We start from the raw sequence: 19,661 nt of genomic DNA, 5'->3' as shown, positions 1-19,661 counted from the left end.
TAAAATCGGATCACCCAGTACATATCGCTGTATATCGTCGGTGACGTTCTATATACGTTTATGCACGAAGCGGGGCTTTATTACATCATAAACTAAATAAAGAAGAACGACAGTAAAACTAGACAATACAATGTGGATAACTTTATTCATAAAACCCTGATACGGCCAATAAAATTCCAGAGCGAGAGTTTTTTAGAGTGTACAGAGAGCTGGCTAAAGGCCGTTTTGAAAATATAGAGCGTCCCGGATTTAAATTTTTATTGCCGATCGCTCAACTTTAAGCCGGTTATATTAACTTCAACTTTAAGCTGATGCCATTAACAAAACTTCATAAACAAGTTTTATTTATATTTTCTAAAATATATTAGGGGAAAGTCGCATAATACCGTACCAGTTCTTAAATCGTACCTCTTTATAATATCTGGTTTATAATAGGGAAGAGGAAATAATAAACAGGAAAGAGGATTGGGCATTAGATACAGATGCGATTGCGGTCTGTTCAACATAAAAAAATCAAGGCAAAAACAGGTACAAAATTCATCAGAGAACTTCAATAAGCTGAAGACTGCGCTCTAGTTGCAACAACATTAAAGCAGTTACAAGAAATGTTGAACACATATACCTTGGGCATACGAGGCGTTGGGCCTTAAGTTGAATATCGATAAAACTAAAATCTTGTACACTCCCCCGGAAGATCACCAACAATACTATAAAAATCGGAGAAGAACTATTGGAATATGTAGCGGAATTCAATTACCTCGGCAGTTTGATTTCGGAAAAGGCCAATGTCGACTCTGAAATTCAGCACAGGATTAGCAGCACCTTAAGAGCATTGTGGAAATTGAAAGACAGAGTTTTCTACATGACTTGAGCACAACGACAACATTTTCAGTGTGAGCAACCGAGCAATAATAATCCCCACCATGCTAAATGGAAGCCAAACATGGGTGCCGCATGCCTTACCGCCGATACATTAACGCTTTAAATAAGTTGCAACAAAGACACCTTAGACAACTCTTAAGAATCAAATGGTTCCATCATGTCTCAAACGTATCGGTCCTTAAAAAACTAGCTGCAAGAGCGTTGAAGTCATGATTACAAAATCCTGCTTAAGATGGACTGGTCACGTATGCAGAATGCAAGAAAACCGCTTACCAAAATCGCTGCTTTACGGTGAGCTTGTAGACGGTAAGAGGAAACTGGGTGGACAACTCAAAAGGTACAAAGATATTTTCCATGAAAACTTAAAGGGGATAAACATGCAGAGTGAGTGAAAAGAAGCAAAGCACAATAGAACGCAATGGAGAAGAATTGTAAACTCAGTTAACAGCGACAACTAAAAAGTAAAGGGGCAACAGAGCAATGAGATTTTGAGTTTTTAAATTATCGCGATTACTAACGTTTTCTCGTTATAAAAAAAATGACACCCTAACGATATCCTTATAATTCCATTTCAGATGCTCAGAAACATTACAAACCTAATGATTTTATCTAGTTATCTCTTGAAAAAAAAAGTTTTTTTAAAAATAAGCGGTTTGCGATCGAGATTTTACTTTACTTGAAAGGCGTATCGGCAACACCGCAACAGCACACCGTCGCGCGTCGCGTCGATCGGTCGCATTTCTCTCACTCCGACTTAATAAGATCCCTATGCGATTTACTTCCGCACATGTAAATGCCGACCCAAAAGTAACAGTTGCCAGCACGGAACAGCCAGCAATAAAGCAGGTCTCAATATGAATTTAACAAAAAATAATGTTATGAAAAACGAACTGATAGACAGAAGAGACATTCTAATAAATATCACAATACTGGAAATAGCAAAATAAAAACACTAAATCACCACAATACACCAAAACACTTTTACTTTTACACTGGACGCGCGTTTCGCTAACCATGTTAGCATCATCAGCAGATGATTATAAACTGTTAATGGCAACTGAAAATAGTAGAAAAATATATACAGGGTGTCCCAAGATTCGTGGGCATAGAACTACTACGTAAGTCGGTGCACTATGGACGTACCCTAAGATATTTTTCAAGTAGCACATGTGACTGAAGAAATAATACATATCAATGATTCTTTATCTATGTGCTCTAAAGATGCGTCTACATTGCTCGTGATCCTGCTCGCGCTCTTGTTTTTGGTTGTGCTTGCGTTGCTTGCGCTTCCTGTTTGTCGTGTTTCTCAAGATCTTTCAGCTCGCAAGCAACGGCGTGTTTGGACAGGGATGCTACCGAAGTATTTTTAATAGGGGCTGCTAGTGCGATCATTATTGCAAAACGAAGGAGACAAAGAGAAAAAAGGCGGTGTTGGATGGCTAATACTTTCAAAAGTACGGAAGCAGCACAGTGAAAGTAAACATCTACGCGATTTACAAACAGACAGAATGTTTTTTTTTATATTTTTTATCGCATGTCCGCTACTGATTTTGAAAAACGTATTAACTTAGTTGGTCCGCGTATAGAAAGGAAAAATACAACTTTTAAGTGTATTCCAGTTAAAGAAAGAGATAATGATTGGCCATAACATTAAGATTCTTTGCAACTAGAGACTCACATATACCAGTTTGGGTTATTTATTCAAAGTTTCCAAGTAAAGCATTTTAAAAATCATACCAGGCGTATGCCAAAATATAAATAAAGTTCTCAAAGATTAAGATAAGTAGGCAATATAAAAATATAGAGTTAAGTTTTATTAACGGTATATTTAATATTATTAATCCAAGAACAAAACACAAATATTTGTAATTCTGAACAAAATATAATAAGAAAAATAATGGTAGTATCATCATACTGCAGTAAATACCGAATCCTATGAATGAAACCAAACTATAAACTTAACAAACAACGCAAACAGCTCGAGCACTTCGAACAGACGCAGCGCCGGCGCCTTGAAGTATGCTCGCATGGCTCCGAAGCGTCTCTTTAGCCGGACTTGGCGAGTTTGGCGCCCGATTTGGCGAGCCACGCGTCGTGGGAATGAGAGCGGTAAATGTGGTACAAGTCAAAGGATGAACGAGCATCGCAGGCTCGACTTGTCTGAACTTGTTGAATCATTTCCTATCATTCTCACGTAGGCTTGTATTAAACAAAAATGTTTTGCAGTCTCAGTAGCGTTCTTCATATCGTCGCAGAATAATCGTTGAGATAGGTATATTTTTTGAAAATTAAGTTTCTCATTTATTTATTTTTTGAAGAATGGAGTGATCAAATGAACTGGTTATAGAATTTTTGGAACTTTACGAAGGAGAACCAGCAATTTGGAATCCAAAGAACCCAAACCACAAAAATAGAAATATTGTTCATGATAGTTGATAGTTGGAAAAGAATTGAAACTAATTTAAGTGTCAAAGGCACGGTGGCGGAACTTAAAAAGAAGAAAGAAGCATTGATGGCAACTTTTAGAAAACTGTGGCAAAAAGTAAAAGCAACCACTGGAACCGGCATACAGGGACTGACGACATTTTTAAACCGGACTGGTTTGCATATGAATTGATGACATGAACAGATTTTTACACGGAATTTTTCCACCATCGTCTTTTTCTTTTTTCTTGGTTTTTATTTAAATTATGTTCAAAACTCATTAAAATAAAACTTATATAGCAATACGCTGTTTTTGTTGCAATCTCATTATTTGTTCTTCCCTTTACGATGTTGACTACACACTGCCACAAACAAATATACACTGCACTGTTTTCACTACTATGCAACTTGACAAGTCCAGTCGACGGTCGCGCGTAAATTTGCTCTCGCCACGCGCCGCGCCTTGGGAAAGAACCACGCTCGCTGACTCGCCACTTGGCGAACTCACTTGCCAAGCCAAAATTCGCCAAGTCCCGCGTCGTGGAATGCCGGCTTTTGATGTACCGTGACAGAGCCGAACAATCGAAACAGGCTTTTTATGAGATTGTGAGCACGTCGAATACAGCGAGCGTCGCGAGCGCCTCGAACATCTCGCTCGGACTGTTTGCCATGTTTTTCGTGTTTCACGTGTTCGGCCAACCTGCTGGCGAGCAATGTGGACGCAGCTTAATATTTTGATGAATGTGTATCTTTTTCTCAAACCAGAGAATATTTTCTTACATTCAACATGGTTAGACATATCACCTTACTTCTAAATAAAAACGTCTAACTTCACAGATTTTTTCCTTACTTTTTCAAGAGATAAATTATTCCAACCATGAATGCATTATAGTTTCGGTTTCATTTAAACTTTCAACTGTGTGAGAGAATGGAAAGAAGAAATTTTATTTATTTTTGTGTTAGAAGTTCGGGCATCGTCGCCGTGTTTCGCATAGGAAACGTTCATCTAAATATTCATTAAAAACCTGCAGCCACTGGCTTAGATCTTCTGGAGTAGACTGTGGCGTCGAGGCTTGGGGGGATACGGATTTAATAATAGGATTAAAGTTTAAAATTAAATTTAAACATACAAAGGTAGCGGACGAGAGGCATATACTCACAATATACTGTTTTATCTTGGTTGAACAGGATGCCGTAGCTTGTTTAAAGGCGCTAGACAATGATGAATTATGAAATAAAATGTCTTTTTGGACTTACACATTGTTTTTAATTTTAAACTTTTATACAATGTTTTCTCTTATTAAATGTGAATTAATGAATATCCTAAACTACTGAACTTATATATACTAAATAATGGTAAGGCTTTCGCACGTGACGGATTTGGATACAGTTAAGAGTAAGGTTGTCCACGTGAGGACATCAGCATTAGTGCGTCTTAAAAGTGGTTGCCACATATAACATATACAGGTTGTTAATTTGTTTATTACTCGCGGCAAGAGCTTTATGGTTGAAATATGGCAACCTCGGCCCGCTCGTCGATAGACCTAATCCTATAAGTGCATACGTTCTCATTAGGCAGTGTTGCCATTCTGTTCCCCTATAAGTAACTGTCCAGTTAACGACCTGTATGTTACAGTGAAAGTCGGAAATTCAGTGATTGTTAACATTCACTAGGGAATGTAACATTGAACAAATGAAAGTAACATTTACTAAAGTTTGACAGTAAAAGTTATTCTATTGTACAGAGCGAGTGTGGTGAGAAAGAATGTTGGTGGAAGTTAGAAGAAATAAAACTGTTAAGAATATTGAATCACCTCAATATTCAAGCTGATCCACATATCTTAAAATTACAATTTACTTCTTTAGTATATTTATTAAAAATTATAGAAAATGACGACATATAACCTTCTAAATATTGAAAGGGAAAACATAGTTAACATTTTAAAGTGTACAAAATACGTTCATAGTTCTTTAATATCTTTTTCTCCTGCATGCTTAAATTTTGCTATGACTTCATTATATTCCAAAAATGAAAAACAAGCACTATTACATTTTTGCGAGTGTCTATTTTTCACAGAAAATTTCTTCCGTAGGTAGAAATACAGCACGTTTTATAACGATAACAAAACAATTACACATAACCACAAAAAACAAAGCGAATTTACGCCAGATGTCTGTCGACATTGCCAAAGTTTAGCCTAATTTAATGTTACCCTTATATTGCCTATTATTCAACTTATCCTTATATCTTACAACATGTAACAACCGCGCTAAGAAAATCCTTCAAACTCACTGCTATCGTCCAAGGAATGCTAGCATTCACTAGTAAAAGTTGCTTTCAAAAATAGCTGTTGAACTTTTACTGACTTAGACTTAGCAAATCAGTGAATGTGAATTTTTACTAGTAATTGTTAACAATCACTGATTTCCAGCTTTTACTGTAACATATACAAGAAATACTCATATACAAAATGTTGCGAAAAAATTGACAATTTTTAATAAATGGCAATAGAAAAAAACAGATCATAACGTAATGTACTGGTACTGGTTAAAAATTGTTCTTGATTAGAGTAAGAACAATCTTCGCATTGTCACGAAGTTTTTAACTCCTCAAATGAACATATCAGTAGTTTAAAGCTAAAAAACAAGCGCGAATACAGATTCTGTGAGAAAATGGGGAAATACCAGAACATCTAATCACTAAGTACGACCATTCGTGCCATAAAGTTTGGTACACACGATATCGGAGATAGAGCACTAACCTCTGCAAAACAGTCTCAGATACTTTTTTTTAAAGCCCCGAGACTGCAAGGTGGACACAAGAAATCTATAAAATCGCGTTGATTAGTTTCCTCCCTCTCGTACAATCTACAATCTATTAAATTCTAACTATAATTCTTCAGCTCGAAGGAGAAATTATCATGGACTGTCATTTAAAAAGCTACCACGACGACGTTCTTTATTCGATCGTAAGTCATCTATTTTAGAGTATCAGGGTTATATAAAAGTGCTTCTATAACAAACTTCTTCAACAAACTCTGTTTCTGCTGTAGTTGGCCAAGTTAAAACTAACTGATCAATTAACCCAATTCTCCTTACCGAGACCGTGGGAGGCAATATTCAATTTGGGCGCATCTATTTAAAACTGCACGCTACGGGAGTTGGCGCAAGTTTAAAGGAGAGCCCACTTTACAGTTTCCCACGCTAGTTAGGGCTGCTCGCGTTTTCTTTGATATCCAATCCCTAATGTGAAGGGACGGTTTTTTGAGCGTGTATCCTTTTAAATTGTTAATTCGAGCCACAGGGGACAGTCCTGGTAAAAATTTCAAAATGCTGTGCAAATTTTACAAAGAAAGATATTAAAAACTTACTTATTTCTTAGGCAGCGATTACACTAAATGCCAATTCGTACGAAAACTTGTTCGTATCTTTCATCATCCACAACAAAATTAAGGAAGAATATGACCTTGTACATTAGGACACCCTGTACATTAAATCAATTCAAAAAATAATCTCGTATGACACGGACTTCCTTTCTGACACTGTAGCTTATCATTTAAATGAAAATATTCGGCAAATATAGTACAATTGTTTTAAAAGTTCCTCAATATGGCCGACCTAGTTACAAAATTTGGTAATTTTTTTTTAATGAAAAATAAGTTGGCGTTAGCGTATTCAGAATTTATTTACTCTTTGGTTAACAACAACATTCTTCAGGATTGTCAAGTTGACGTTAAAGTTAGGTTATTAGGTGGTTGTCATAAATCGTGAATAAAAACATAGATTATTGAAATTATTTAATAAGAATAAAGGTATTTTACCTCAGATCCGAAGAGATTTTACTTAAAGGTATTTTATAAACTCTCTCAGTCAGAATATTAACTCCCCTGTTTCTGTTCAGTTAAAGGGACGTAAGAACTATAGGAAGTGAATTTTTCTTTTCATGTTTTGACGATATCTGAGAGTTCCTAGAATTATCAAGATTATTGAATAATTATAGTTGTTTAATAAGTGAAATTAATAAAAGACTTGGAAATAGGATGATGCGTTTCATGTTACAGTTGATAGATCACCCCATTTCTCTTAATTTGTTTTTATTTCAGTACAGTTATTCACAAATTGAATTGATGTGTGCAAAAACAGCTATATATTTTCAAACATCTTATTTAAATAGTTCTTTTATATGCTATTAAACTATATTAACTACAAAGTCTTTAGCAAAAAGTTATAAGGTAATAATTATTGTAGATATAATTTATGAAAATTTATATATAAAGAGTCTTTGTATAAAGATTAGAACACATTCCTCGGAGGGAAAAAGAAATATTGAAAAACTCATTAAATACACTTTATTAAAAATAACAACATACAAAAACAGTCATCCATGCACACTGTAATAATCAGAACATTATCCACATTATACCTTTATTAAATTTGTGTTCACACAAAAAACAAAGAAAAAACTATTTAAATATCGAAATGCAACTATTCAAGCACACTTTAGTTTTTTTTTAAACAGATACGTCTACAAAAACCGTTGACGTTCTGTTAGAATGACATAATAACAAGTTAAACCTCAAAATTAACAATTGCTACCTGATAACAATTGCTTAATAAGGTAAAACCAAAAAGCACCAAACTTTCTGTATGGTTATTTTTAATTTTTAGGCATATTATGTTTATTTTTATATATTAAAATTCATTATAATTTTTGCGTTGTTAAAATGTATTCTGTGCCCTGTGTCCCATGAATGGTGACAAACCTTAGATTTGTGAAAGTCGCCCTTTCTTAAATAATCTTTATGTTCTTTAATTCGAACATTTTAAGGGTCTAGATGTTTTACCAATATAAAATTTATCACATTCACATGGTATTTTGTATTTTACATTTTTTGTTTGTTGTCCAGTGTTGTTCATTGGTTTAGTGTGTGTTTAAATGTGTTAAATATCGTTTTTTCGAAATTGTTATTTATATAACAGCCTACGCTCATCATCGGCATTAATTGATAGATTTCGCTTAATATTAACATGTTTCCCGAATTGAAACTTTGACCAAAAACGATTAAACGCGACAATTGTCGGAAAAGCTACCCGTCAAGCCGTATTTTATCGGCGAATCGTTTGTTTGTTTGGACACCGCGCTCACATCCAAATTATAAACATGTACGGCCCTGGAACGCAATGCCGGGTCGTTTTCTGTCGATAAATAACATTAACATGGTGTAATTAACCGGATTAAATATGGCGCGTATCGAAATAATCACGCTCGCGGTTGAATTTGTAATTTTCAATTTTCCGACCGTATCGGCTCGCGGCAACGGTCACATTTTTAACAAAGTCTGGTTAAATCATCATTAAAACCGTGTTTATTTTGTGGGTTTAATGGGGATCTGTTTGCCAAAGCCGAAAAATAAACAGAAATCAGTAATAATTTTGATTAAAAATCTGAATTACTATTAGTTTAACCCAAGTTTAACCTAACCTAACCTAACCTAACTTCAACTCGGTCCCTATATGACATGAAAAAACCATAAAATAATAAATACAAGAAGAAGTGTCAAGTCAATGTTAAATTATGGAAACAGCGTGGCTGCCTGGGTAACTAATTTTCAGATATGGCGGCTGGGACATTTGACATGACATAGACATGACAATTTCAATTTTATGAAATTTATTTCCGTTTCCGGTTTTTAATGGCGGGCTGTTCAGGAGGTTTAAATGAGGGTTAATATACTTTTTACTCTTTCTAGTAGTAAATAATACAATAAAATTACTCAAAAATATTTATTTGGAATTTAGAACAATAGCTATAAACACATACTACTCTATCAATATCAAAATATTTAAATAACATCAGAGATGCTGTGTTAAAGTGAATTAGTAAAGTAACAGAGTGCACTGACTTACAGAAACTTGAAGATAAATAAATGGTTTCACAGCTTCACAGGCGTAAAACTAACTAACTGGAAGCAGGAAAAAGACAACAGGAACCCACGCAAAACCTGGAATCAAAAAAAAAATATGTAAAAAAATATAAATATAGGTACATAAGACTTTTGTGAATTAAATCAAACAGGACTTGAATGAAAATAAAATGAATAAAAAATATGATACATATACATCTAATACCTCATTTGTATTTTAAAAATAATCTACAAGAAAAATAATCTACATACATAGCATTATTGCTATGAAAATACATAATAGGTGCCTATGTGATATGTAATTACGCATTTCTGTTCATCTTGTAGATAATTAATGTAGGCTAATAATATTTCAATAATCATAATTTACCTTGTGTAACTTGCTTTCAATAGCTCAAAATCACCGATCAGTCATTAAAGTAGAGGTACAGAAAAATCCTTAGCAAAGAATATCCCAAGATCCTTGGATCTAAAGCTAAAAAAATATAAAACCAGTTAATATATTACCTATTTTTACATATAATATGGCCCATACCTTTGCCCATACCTACTACACGCAGAAACATCAGTTTATCATTTTCTTTATGTAATTAATATCATATATACTTTATTAAAGTGTTAACAAGGAACTTTATATCAAAAAACATCTTTGTACTTATAAATTTCAGCCGAAATATTATAAACAAACTTCCAATCAAATCTAAACGGCAAAAATTAAAATGGCGCTCGACATTGCTAGAGGCCTCGGGAGTTGACACATGGCTGACACACAGAAAAAAAGAAAAGGACGCCGACGTGCATAAAAATGTTCCGTAACAGAAATTGACAGAAATCATATAGAAATATTCAGATTTTTATCTAGGACAGTCTAGAAGGCCATGCTTTCTGCCTGGGTAGGACCGCGCCAGAACTGTTTCCAATTTTCCGGTTTACTGTCACTCCCCTGGAAAAAAACTGACAGTACAGAAAGATAGGAATCGAACTATCCTTATACTATAGCGGTTGCTAAGGACAACCGCAAACAAAAACAGAAAAAAAATTCTCTTGTCCATATCTCTTGTCAAAGTCAGAATCTTCAAAAATTATAAAATCTTTCAAAATCTAAACCGCTCTCATTGAAAAACTTCCGAAAAGTGTTTAAAACGTCCATTTTCAAAGTGATTATTGCTTTCTTGTGAATTTAAGTTTTATTTACCCTTATTAAACCCCTGATAATTGTGAAAAAGTGGCATTAAAAACTTGAGCTGAGAACTGTGAACTGCAAAAACCATCGTGGATCGTGGCATAGCGTCGGTTTCCAATGTTTCATAGGTATTTCATACATGTCTTTATATAAAATAAAGTTTCTTGTATGCAACACACTGTATTTTATTTATAAAATTAAAAAAAAATAATAATAAATTTGAATAAATAGTATTTGGCGATATAATTCCGGAAAAAACCGGACAGCTCCGAAATTTTCAAAAGCTTTGGGTCACGACCGTTGGAAGAATAGCGCCAAATAGTGTTTACATTGTCGTTATGGGCACTTTTCAATCTAAACTTGTTTCATTTATCTATGCCTTTAATGCCTAGGCGTTAAAATGACTTTTTTATATTGTCAAACACGTTGCAGAAATTAATACTTTTGTGAGGAAATTTTTATTCCGTAGAGAACATGGATTTTTTTTCAAACGTCATAAGTATTTTTTTTTAATTTCTATCATTGCAAATAATATAAAAAGATTTAAAAGTAATATTTTGTAAGAAATTATTATATATAGAGAACCTATATATGGTTACTTAAGCGGCCCTCACACGATCAATAATATTGCCAATATTTTTTATTGTCAATGTTTTAACAATATTTGAAAGGTGGCCTGACACGGTCAATACATATATCAATATTAAGTTTTGTGCAGATATTAAGAGTGAATTATACCAACAAAAAATAAAAGATAAAAAAAGCGTGTATTGCCATCATTTTGGCATATGTAAGTGAGAAAAAATCGAGGAAAAATATTATAAAAAGGCGTTGGATAAAAAAATGGATATGAAAAAGAAAAAGGTTTGGCCAATTAAATCTTCTAGAGTACGTTAAGAAACAGGAGCCCGATGATTGCGGTCTAAAACTGGTGAAAACAACGACGGCGATGTTCCGTCTTCCGCCATGGTTATCAATAAACTAGTCAAATCTTGTCAATCATGCGACCTAACGATCAATATACTGTCAATACGACTAGCTCCGCCTTTAATATTGTCGAGTATTTTCAGGGTCGCGAAAATCCATCAATATATTGAAAGTACTTCAATATGTACGCTCAAACGCTCAATAATATTGTCAATAATCCAAAATATTGACGATATTATTGATCGTGTGAGGACCGCTTTACACTCCTTGAATTTGACACTTTATGTCAGTTTAATAATATATTTTCGTACTTTTGCGTATAGGCGTAAAAGTGTTTTACTATTATACCTAGACGTTAAAATAACTTTGATAGTCAAAGACGTCGCAAAATTGAATACTTTTGTGACGTTTGAAAAAAAATACACTTACAAGCTCTAAAATTACTGTATAGACTGGTTGCTAGTCTAACAAAACTTAAAAAAAAATAAAATCATAGATAAAAGAAACAAGTTTAGATTGGAAAGTGCCCATAAGGACAATGTAAATACTATTTGGCGCTATTTTAACAACTGTCGCTCTCCAAAGCTTTTGATAATTTTCGAGCAGTTCAGGTTTTTCCGGAATTATGTCGCCAAATATTGTTTATTCAAATTTATTATTATTTTCTTTTCATTTTTTAAATAAATCCAGTGTGTTGCAATATAAGAAACTTTGTTTTATACGAGTATAAGGACATGTATGAAATAACTGAATACATTGGAAACCGACGTTATGTCACGATCCACGATGGTTTTTGCAGTTCACAGTTCACACAGCTTCTTAAGTTTTTAATGCCACTTTTTCACAATTACCACGGGTTTGAGTAAATAAAATTTAAACACCAGAACACCTCATCACTGAGTGCGCCGAGACGACGACCATTCGTGCCATGAACTTTGGTACGGCTGATGTCAAGGATGGAGAGCTGGCCTCTATGGAGCCGTCTCAGATACTGGCTTTTGCTAAAGCCTTGAGACTGTATGATGAGTTATAACTGGTTATAGCTCAAGAAAGGGGAACACACAATAGATCTTTAAGGTCGCGGTGACTAACTCCCCTCCTAAACATTCTACATTCTACATACAAATAAAATTTAAATTGAACTCACAGGATTGCAATAATTACTTTGAACATGGATCCTTTAAACACTTTTCGGTATTTTTTTAATAAGGGCGGTTTAAATTTTAAGACATTTTATAATTTTTGAAGATTTTGAGTTTGACAAGAGAAAATTATTTCCGTTCTTGTTAGCGGTTGTTCTTAGCAAGCGCCCTACAACGTATGCGCTCCAAAAAATATATAAGTTTTCGCAGCTAGCCAAGCATTCCAATCTAAACTTGTTTCCTTTATCTATGCATTAAAATTTAATTTTTTACGAAATCTATAAACGGCAGTTATACTGGATGTTTTTCGAAAGTGCCCTTATAACTTTTTTATTTTTTCAAACAAAAAACACGAGATTCGGTATGTTTGTACCTAACTATATGTACTATATATAAGGTACCAAACTATAAGTACTAAACTATAAAATAAGCTCATGAGCCACCTTTGTCCCATTTAAATAAATTGAGTTAAGATTAAAAATACGATTATGGCATCTTTTAAACGGATAGAAAAAGTCATGAAAATCATTAGACGATGAAATCTAGCTCCTTGATTAAAAATTAGTAGGTTTACTTACAGTATGATCGAAAAAAACGGCGTCAAATCGCTAGAGGGCGACGATCGATGATAATTTTAGCGAGGTGCATCTCTAGACGTCATTTACTAAAATTTGATATACAGGATCCGGCAATAGTGCGTCGGGCATCTGTAGCTCCTAGAATAAACAACTTGAGAATTTTGTTTAAGTGCAAACCTAAAGTATGTACCAGGATGTATTTCAGGAAAATATTTTAACTTCTATAGGGTGGCTCAAAAAAGTGTGAGTGGACCTGGATGATTTTTTTTAAATGGAACACCCTGTATATTATTGCATTTTTGGCTTCCTTTCCGATCACTTTACATAACCCTAAGATATGAATAAATACATTTTGATAGTTTCAGAGATATTAAAAAATAAATCAAAAATATATATTTTTCAGCACTTCTTAAAAAAATTATTAAAAATACAAGAACTGTTCTGAAATCAAAAATATATTAGGTATTTACTTTAGATGGTCTGTACTTACTTTGCTATAAATATGAAAATCGTAAATTATACAGGATGTTCAAAATTCTACGCCAAACTTCTAAAAATATAAAATATTTTTTCTTCGTTTTTTGTATATTATTTTTTCAATAGACTTAGAATTAAAAAATGAACATTTTTTTGTATTTAGAGCATTTCAAAATTTATAACGGTTTCGCAGATATTTGCGGTTTTATATTTCATATGGCATTTTCCGCAGTAAGTTTTTAAAAATAATTTTTCTCTCGTATTTTACCATTGAAAGCGCTATATGAAATAAAACTGCGTGTATCTGCGAAACCGTTAAAAATTTTAAAATACTCTAAATACAAAAAATGTTCGTCTTTTAATTCTCCGTCTACTGAAAAATGAATATATAGGGTGTTCCATTTAAAAAAACGAAGAAAAATTATTTTATATTTTAGAAAGTGTGGCGTAGAATATTGAACATTCTGTATGATTTATGATTACCATATTTATAGCAAAGTAAGAACAGACCATCTAAAGTAAATACCTAATATTGTTTTGATTTCAGAACAGTTCTTGTATTTTTAATAATTTTTTTAAGAAGGGCTGAAAAAAATATATTTTTGATTTATTTTTTAATATCTCTGAAACTATCAAAATGTATTTATTCATATCTTAGGGTTAAGTAAAGTGATCGGAAAGGAAGCCAAAAATGCAATAATATACAGGGTGTTCCATTTAAAAAAAATCATCCAGGTCCACTCACACTTTTTTGAGCCACCCTATAGAAGTTAAAATATTTTCCTGAAATACATCCTGGTGCATACTTTAGGTTTGCACTAAAACAAAATTCTCAAGTTTTGTATTCTAGGAGCTACAGATGCCCGACGCACTATTGCCGGACCCTGTACAACTTGTCAAAAATTAACAATAATTATAGAAAGATTAAAAAAGGATAGAACGTTTCCAGATCTGGAAATGTATTCCAAAAAATTATTTTTCTCGAATTTTACTTAAGTCTTTTTAGGAGTTATTGTTTTGTTTAGCATAATTTACCTCCAAGTTTACCTCCAAGCCTCCGAAATAATAAATAAATGTTATGACTACAATTCAAAGTTTTTATTTTATTATAGCGTAGCCTAGCTAGAAGTTTGTTTTAGCCTCTACCATAATAAATAAATGTTTTCCCTTTAAATTTAATGGCCCCAGTTTAATAGGGCGGAGTACGAATTGAGAAACGCTGCTCTCGTGTTGAGTGTTACCGCTAAATATAAGGTTATTACTGTGGGCGGTTCTAAGTGCCGGGATTTACGACGTTTCGTAGTGTGTACGTTCCGCCAGGACAAGGTTTAATTATGAATCGCGTTGTTTGCTGACCGTTTCGTTTGCATTGACCCAGAAGACCAAAGCGCATTGTTAATAACGTATTTACATTTAACAAAAATCAAAATTAGTGCAGCAGCCTGAAGAAGATACTAAGATACTTTCTTTCTCTGTTAAAATAAACTAGATTTTAGATTGTAGAGTGTACAGGGTGGGTCAAATTCGACGCTTTTAAATGGAAACACCCTTTTCTATAGGAGATAGACGAAAACTAATATCGGTGTCTGGAGCTCAATTTTCATCAAAAACATGATGGTGAAATCCGCACATCAATATCTGTTACCGTTTCGGAGTTACGGGGTGTTTTTCAAAAATGTGCATTTTTAACAAATCCCTGTAACTTTTTTGCTATGGAAAATTTTGTATTTCTATGAAGACATTTCCAAAGCACCTTTTTACGTAGAATTTAATGGTTTAAGTATAATTTTTTTAAAATTAATAATTTAAGAGTTATCAACAGAAAAATTGATTTTTTATTTGGGACACCCTATATATTTTTAATTAACTGAAGAGAATTTAAAATTACCTTTTCAAAAACGTAGCACATTTGATATTTTGTTATAATCCCCTTCAAAATACAGAATTTTTAAAAGCTCGCCACTTTTAACTAGTAGGCTTTATTGATGATATGCCTTTAATGGAACTCGAAAACATATTTTTCCAGCAAGACGACGCATCGCCTCTGAACGCTGAAGTTATCAGCAAATTTTTGTAGCCAATTTCAAGAATAATTGGATAGCTAACCAAAATCTCAGCCGTTGGTCGTCGAGGCCGCCTGACTTAGTACCCATAGATCTAATCCTATGGATATATTTGCGGAAGAATAAAGGTTCCTTATTCTTCCGTATAATCTAGACAAGAATTAAAAATACTTAGCAGTTATGAGAGGGTATCTTTCGCTCCCACTGAGTTAATGAATACCGCGAGAAATGTTCAAAAACTGCACCGTCTGCCCATAACAGAAGACGGTTGATATGTCGAACACCTGTAGCAAAATCTCATATCTTCGTTTGCTACTTATTTTTATTGTTATTAGATATAGTTTAAATGTGTTGATGTTGGTTAAATATATTTTAAATTGCTATAAAATTCTGCATCACTCACAGCAAATATTATTTTCGTTTTAATTGATGCTCACAGCTACATTTTTTTGCATTACAGCCGGTGCCGTTCAAAGCCTACTTATTTAAAGCGGACGAATTTTTATATACTCTATATCTCGAAGAAGAATCGAGCAAAATACCAAGTATGTTATATTTTCGGAAAGGTAATTTTAAATTCTTTTCAATGTTTTCAATAAAGTAAACATATACAATTATTAATTCTAAAAAAATTATACTTAAACCATTAAATTCTACGTAAAAAGGTGCTTTGGAAATGTTTTCATAAAAATACAAAATTTTCCATAGCAAAAAAGTTATAGCGATTTGTTAAAAATGCATATTTTTGAAAAACACCCCGTAACTCCCAAACGGTAACAGATAGCAGTTTTCACCATCTTGTTTTTGACAAAAATTAAGCTCCAGACACCGATATTAGTTTTTGTCTATCTCCTACAGAAAAGGGTGTTTCCATTTAAAAGCGTCGAATTTGACCCACCCTGTACAGGGTGGCGCCTCTCATACGACGCGGAGGCTTCAAGGAGAACGACAGTTTGTATTGAAATGAAATGTTATGAGCATATGTAGATTAATTCAGAGCACTTTTTGAAAATAGAGAGGGTTCTACAGGGTGTCACAAAAAAGTTATACACCAAAGTTGTGTTTTTTGTAATGGGATACTCTATATAAAAATAAAAAATCGCAAAACAATTTCCGATGCACGTGATCAACTTTAAGTGACAAGCGATGCCGACAGCGCTGCCAGTTTGTGATGGACTTAAGAGATGAATCTTAATGTAAAATCGACACCTTGTCCGTTGTAATTTTGCGTCCCGTGCTTAAAACACATTCATTTCGCAACTTTGTTACATAAATAGCTATTTTGTGCCTCGACTGTAATGTCAAAATAGCCTCGCCACAATTTATGCTATATTTTAATCTCTTTTACATTTTATTTTTACTTTTACTTTTTATTGCTGCTTTTAAACTACGAACACATGCTGTATAATCAGTATTTCAATCCGCACCATTGCAGAGACAGTTTTTTGCCTCTATATTCCTTTTAAGCGCCGAAATAATTCCGTCCAAATCGAATTTGAACTAACATTTTTCCGAGTCACCACTTTCCAAATCCTATTACCGGAGAAAAAAATACAAAGGAAAACTAACAGGTTTATTAGAACACACCATTTATATAGTACGTTTTTTCTCTATGAAGTTTTCAACGTTTTATGAACTACTTCGTAAAAATTAGTGTTATTTACAATACATGTAGAACACGCCCTACACTATGCAGAGAACACTTCGAAGCCGGTCAAGGTCGCGTTTTGTCGCCCAACTTTGTCGCATTTTGGTTTATTTCCAGTTGTGTTAACCTACTTCGATCTGTCTCGACCTACTTTCGATTCTTAAAAGCGCCTGAAAACTACCCGTGAGGAAGGCATGGGGGATTTTTTTTGGCGTTTCCTGTTGCCTCGTTCAATTTCGTTTTGTTTTGAGCTATTTCCAAAACGTGGCGGTATCTGTAACCGAGGCAAACGAGTTTTTTTCATAAATCTCAGTGAAATAAGTAAACCTAGAGGTTTCTAAAATAGCTGTTGTTACGATAATATTTCGTTAATTACATCTCGTTTTATGTTGATATATATTCCACAAAATTAATGTTTGAACACTCGTTTATAATATGTATAATAGATATTAAAGAACAAAAAGTAATACAGTAATACATTACACTGAAATGATATTACAAATCAACGATATTTATTCATACTGGCGGCCACAAGGTTTGACCTTGGTTGCTTCGTGCTATTTCACAAAATAGTAATTAATAAATATAAGCCCGTGTTATAAAAATTAGTTCCCACGTTTTCTGAAATAGACCCAGACGCGCGGTGATTGGTTGTTTGTTTTTTATTGTTAATCTCGGTCTGTTTGGTTCTATTTCAGGAAACGTGGGAACTAATTATTATAACACGGGCTTATATTTGATTTTACTTCAGAAAGTATTTCCAGAAATGTTTTGCGAAATGTTTGACGAAATATTTCCAGAAATATTTCGTAAAACATTTCGGGGACAGCGTAGAGGCTGTTTAGAAATAAAACAAGATTTAAGCTAATTGTAGAGGCGCCCAAAGGGCGATTTTGAGAATTTACTCAAACGAAACAGAATAATATAAGGTGAGAAACATTGCACCCTGTTAAATGCCATTTATGAACCCTTTATACAACCGATCAGAGTAGTAATAAGTTATGATTATTGTTAGTTCCCAGTAGTTAATACGCAGAAAAAAAATCGTAGGTGTTTGGGAAGGCTCGAAAGGAAACAATGTTTTTGCGACGTTTTGCGACTTTATTGTTTCTTCTTCAGGCACCAAAACATATATTAACATTATGCACGACACAAACCGAGCATCGGTGGACATCGGACAAAAAAATTTTGTTCGTTCCTCTTGTGTCTTAGTGTTGGCGTTTGGAATCGCCATGAATATTTGTAGGCACATAGATAAATATATGTTTTGGTGCCTGAAGAAGCGACAATAAAGACGCGAAACGTCGCAAAAACATTGTTTTCTTTCGAGCCTTCCCAAACACCCACGATTTATTTTTCTGAGTAGTGATAAGCGCGTCGCGTCGGAGCATCTGTATCTTCTAGAATAGAAAACATAGGAATTTTGTTTAAATGCAAACCTATAGTTTGTACTAGGATGTTTGTCAGGATAATATTTTAACTTCTACAGGGTGGCTCAAAAAGGTATGAGTGGATCGGTACGATTTTTTTTAAATATGGAACACCCTGTCTATTATTGCATTTTTGGCTTACTTTCAGATCACTTTACATAATCCTAAGTTATGAGTAGAAAAATTCACAAGTTTGTTTTTATTGTAGGAGCTACAGATCAGTCTTAAGTACTATTGCAGAACCCTGTATTACTAGAAGTAGTCCTTGAAGAAGCATTCTATATAAAAAAATACCTTATATAAATACAATTTTTCGAAACAACTCGCTATCCAAATATCATTTTCATATACTCCAAGATTGTATTACAAAAGATTGCGAGCTTATACGTCGACGAAATTATTCAAAAAGCCTTCCTTTCTTGTTTCAGAGACCTCGTCGCTGAAATCAATGGTAATAAAAGTCCCGGAGGCAGTAAAATCCGGGGACACAGTCACTCTCAAGTGCGAATACGACTTGGAAAATGTCGCATTGTATTCCATAAAGTGGTATTGGAATGATGAAGAGTTCTACAGATATATCCCGAAGGAATCTCCCCCATTCAAGGCTTTTCCCGTCAAGCTGGTCAACGTGGACGTGAGTATCTTTTGTTAACGTATTTCATTGTTAACTTGCATCAGTTGGATAATGGGAAATGCAAATGTGGTCTTTAGAGATTGTATCGATAGGCGTTATCTTTGAGAAAGATGGATGGAATACCTATGATTATCCTGCTTGTATATAGAGATAAAGTTAGCAAAGAATTCATTGTTAAGGTTGTAAAACCTAAAAAAGGAATATTTACTTGCTTGCTTATACTGTTACAAAATACAGGGTGTTTCAAAAAACATGTGCCATCTCTCGTGGGAAGATTTCTCACGTAAAAATAAGATTTATTTTTCATATCAACATAGGTCCGATTCTGCTTTGTTTCGTATCTAGATGG

At 33.8% G+C, this 19,661-nt stretch overlaps 1 protein-coding gene across 2 annotated transcripts in view; it reads left to right on the top strand.

Annotated features, from left to right (window-relative positions):
• Positions 1-19,661, top strand: part of LOC115886779 — a 335,249-nt gene that overhangs the window by 216,776 nt on the left and 98,812 nt on the right. For both annotated transcript variants that reach the window (XM_030906064.1, XM_030906063.1), the window contains exon 3: positions 19,107-19,312. In XM_030906064.1, the coding sequence (XP_030761924.1) occupies positions 19,107-19,312 (206 nt within the window). The remainder of the gene's footprint in view (positions 1-19,106; positions 19,313-19,661) is intronic.

The sequence above is a fragment of the Sitophilus oryzae genome, unplaced genomic scaffold (genome assembly GCF_002938485.1).
Source record: "Sitophilus oryzae breed Bouriz unplaced genomic scaffold, Soryzae_2.0 scaffold_496_pilon_pilon, whole genome shotgun sequence".
Taxonomy (NCBI): domain Eukaryota; kingdom Metazoa; phylum Arthropoda; class Insecta; order Coleoptera; family Curculionidae; genus Sitophilus; species Sitophilus oryzae.
The sequence above is the reverse complement of the archived record's forward strand: the minus strand, read 5'-3'. Positions and strand labels throughout refer to the sequence as shown.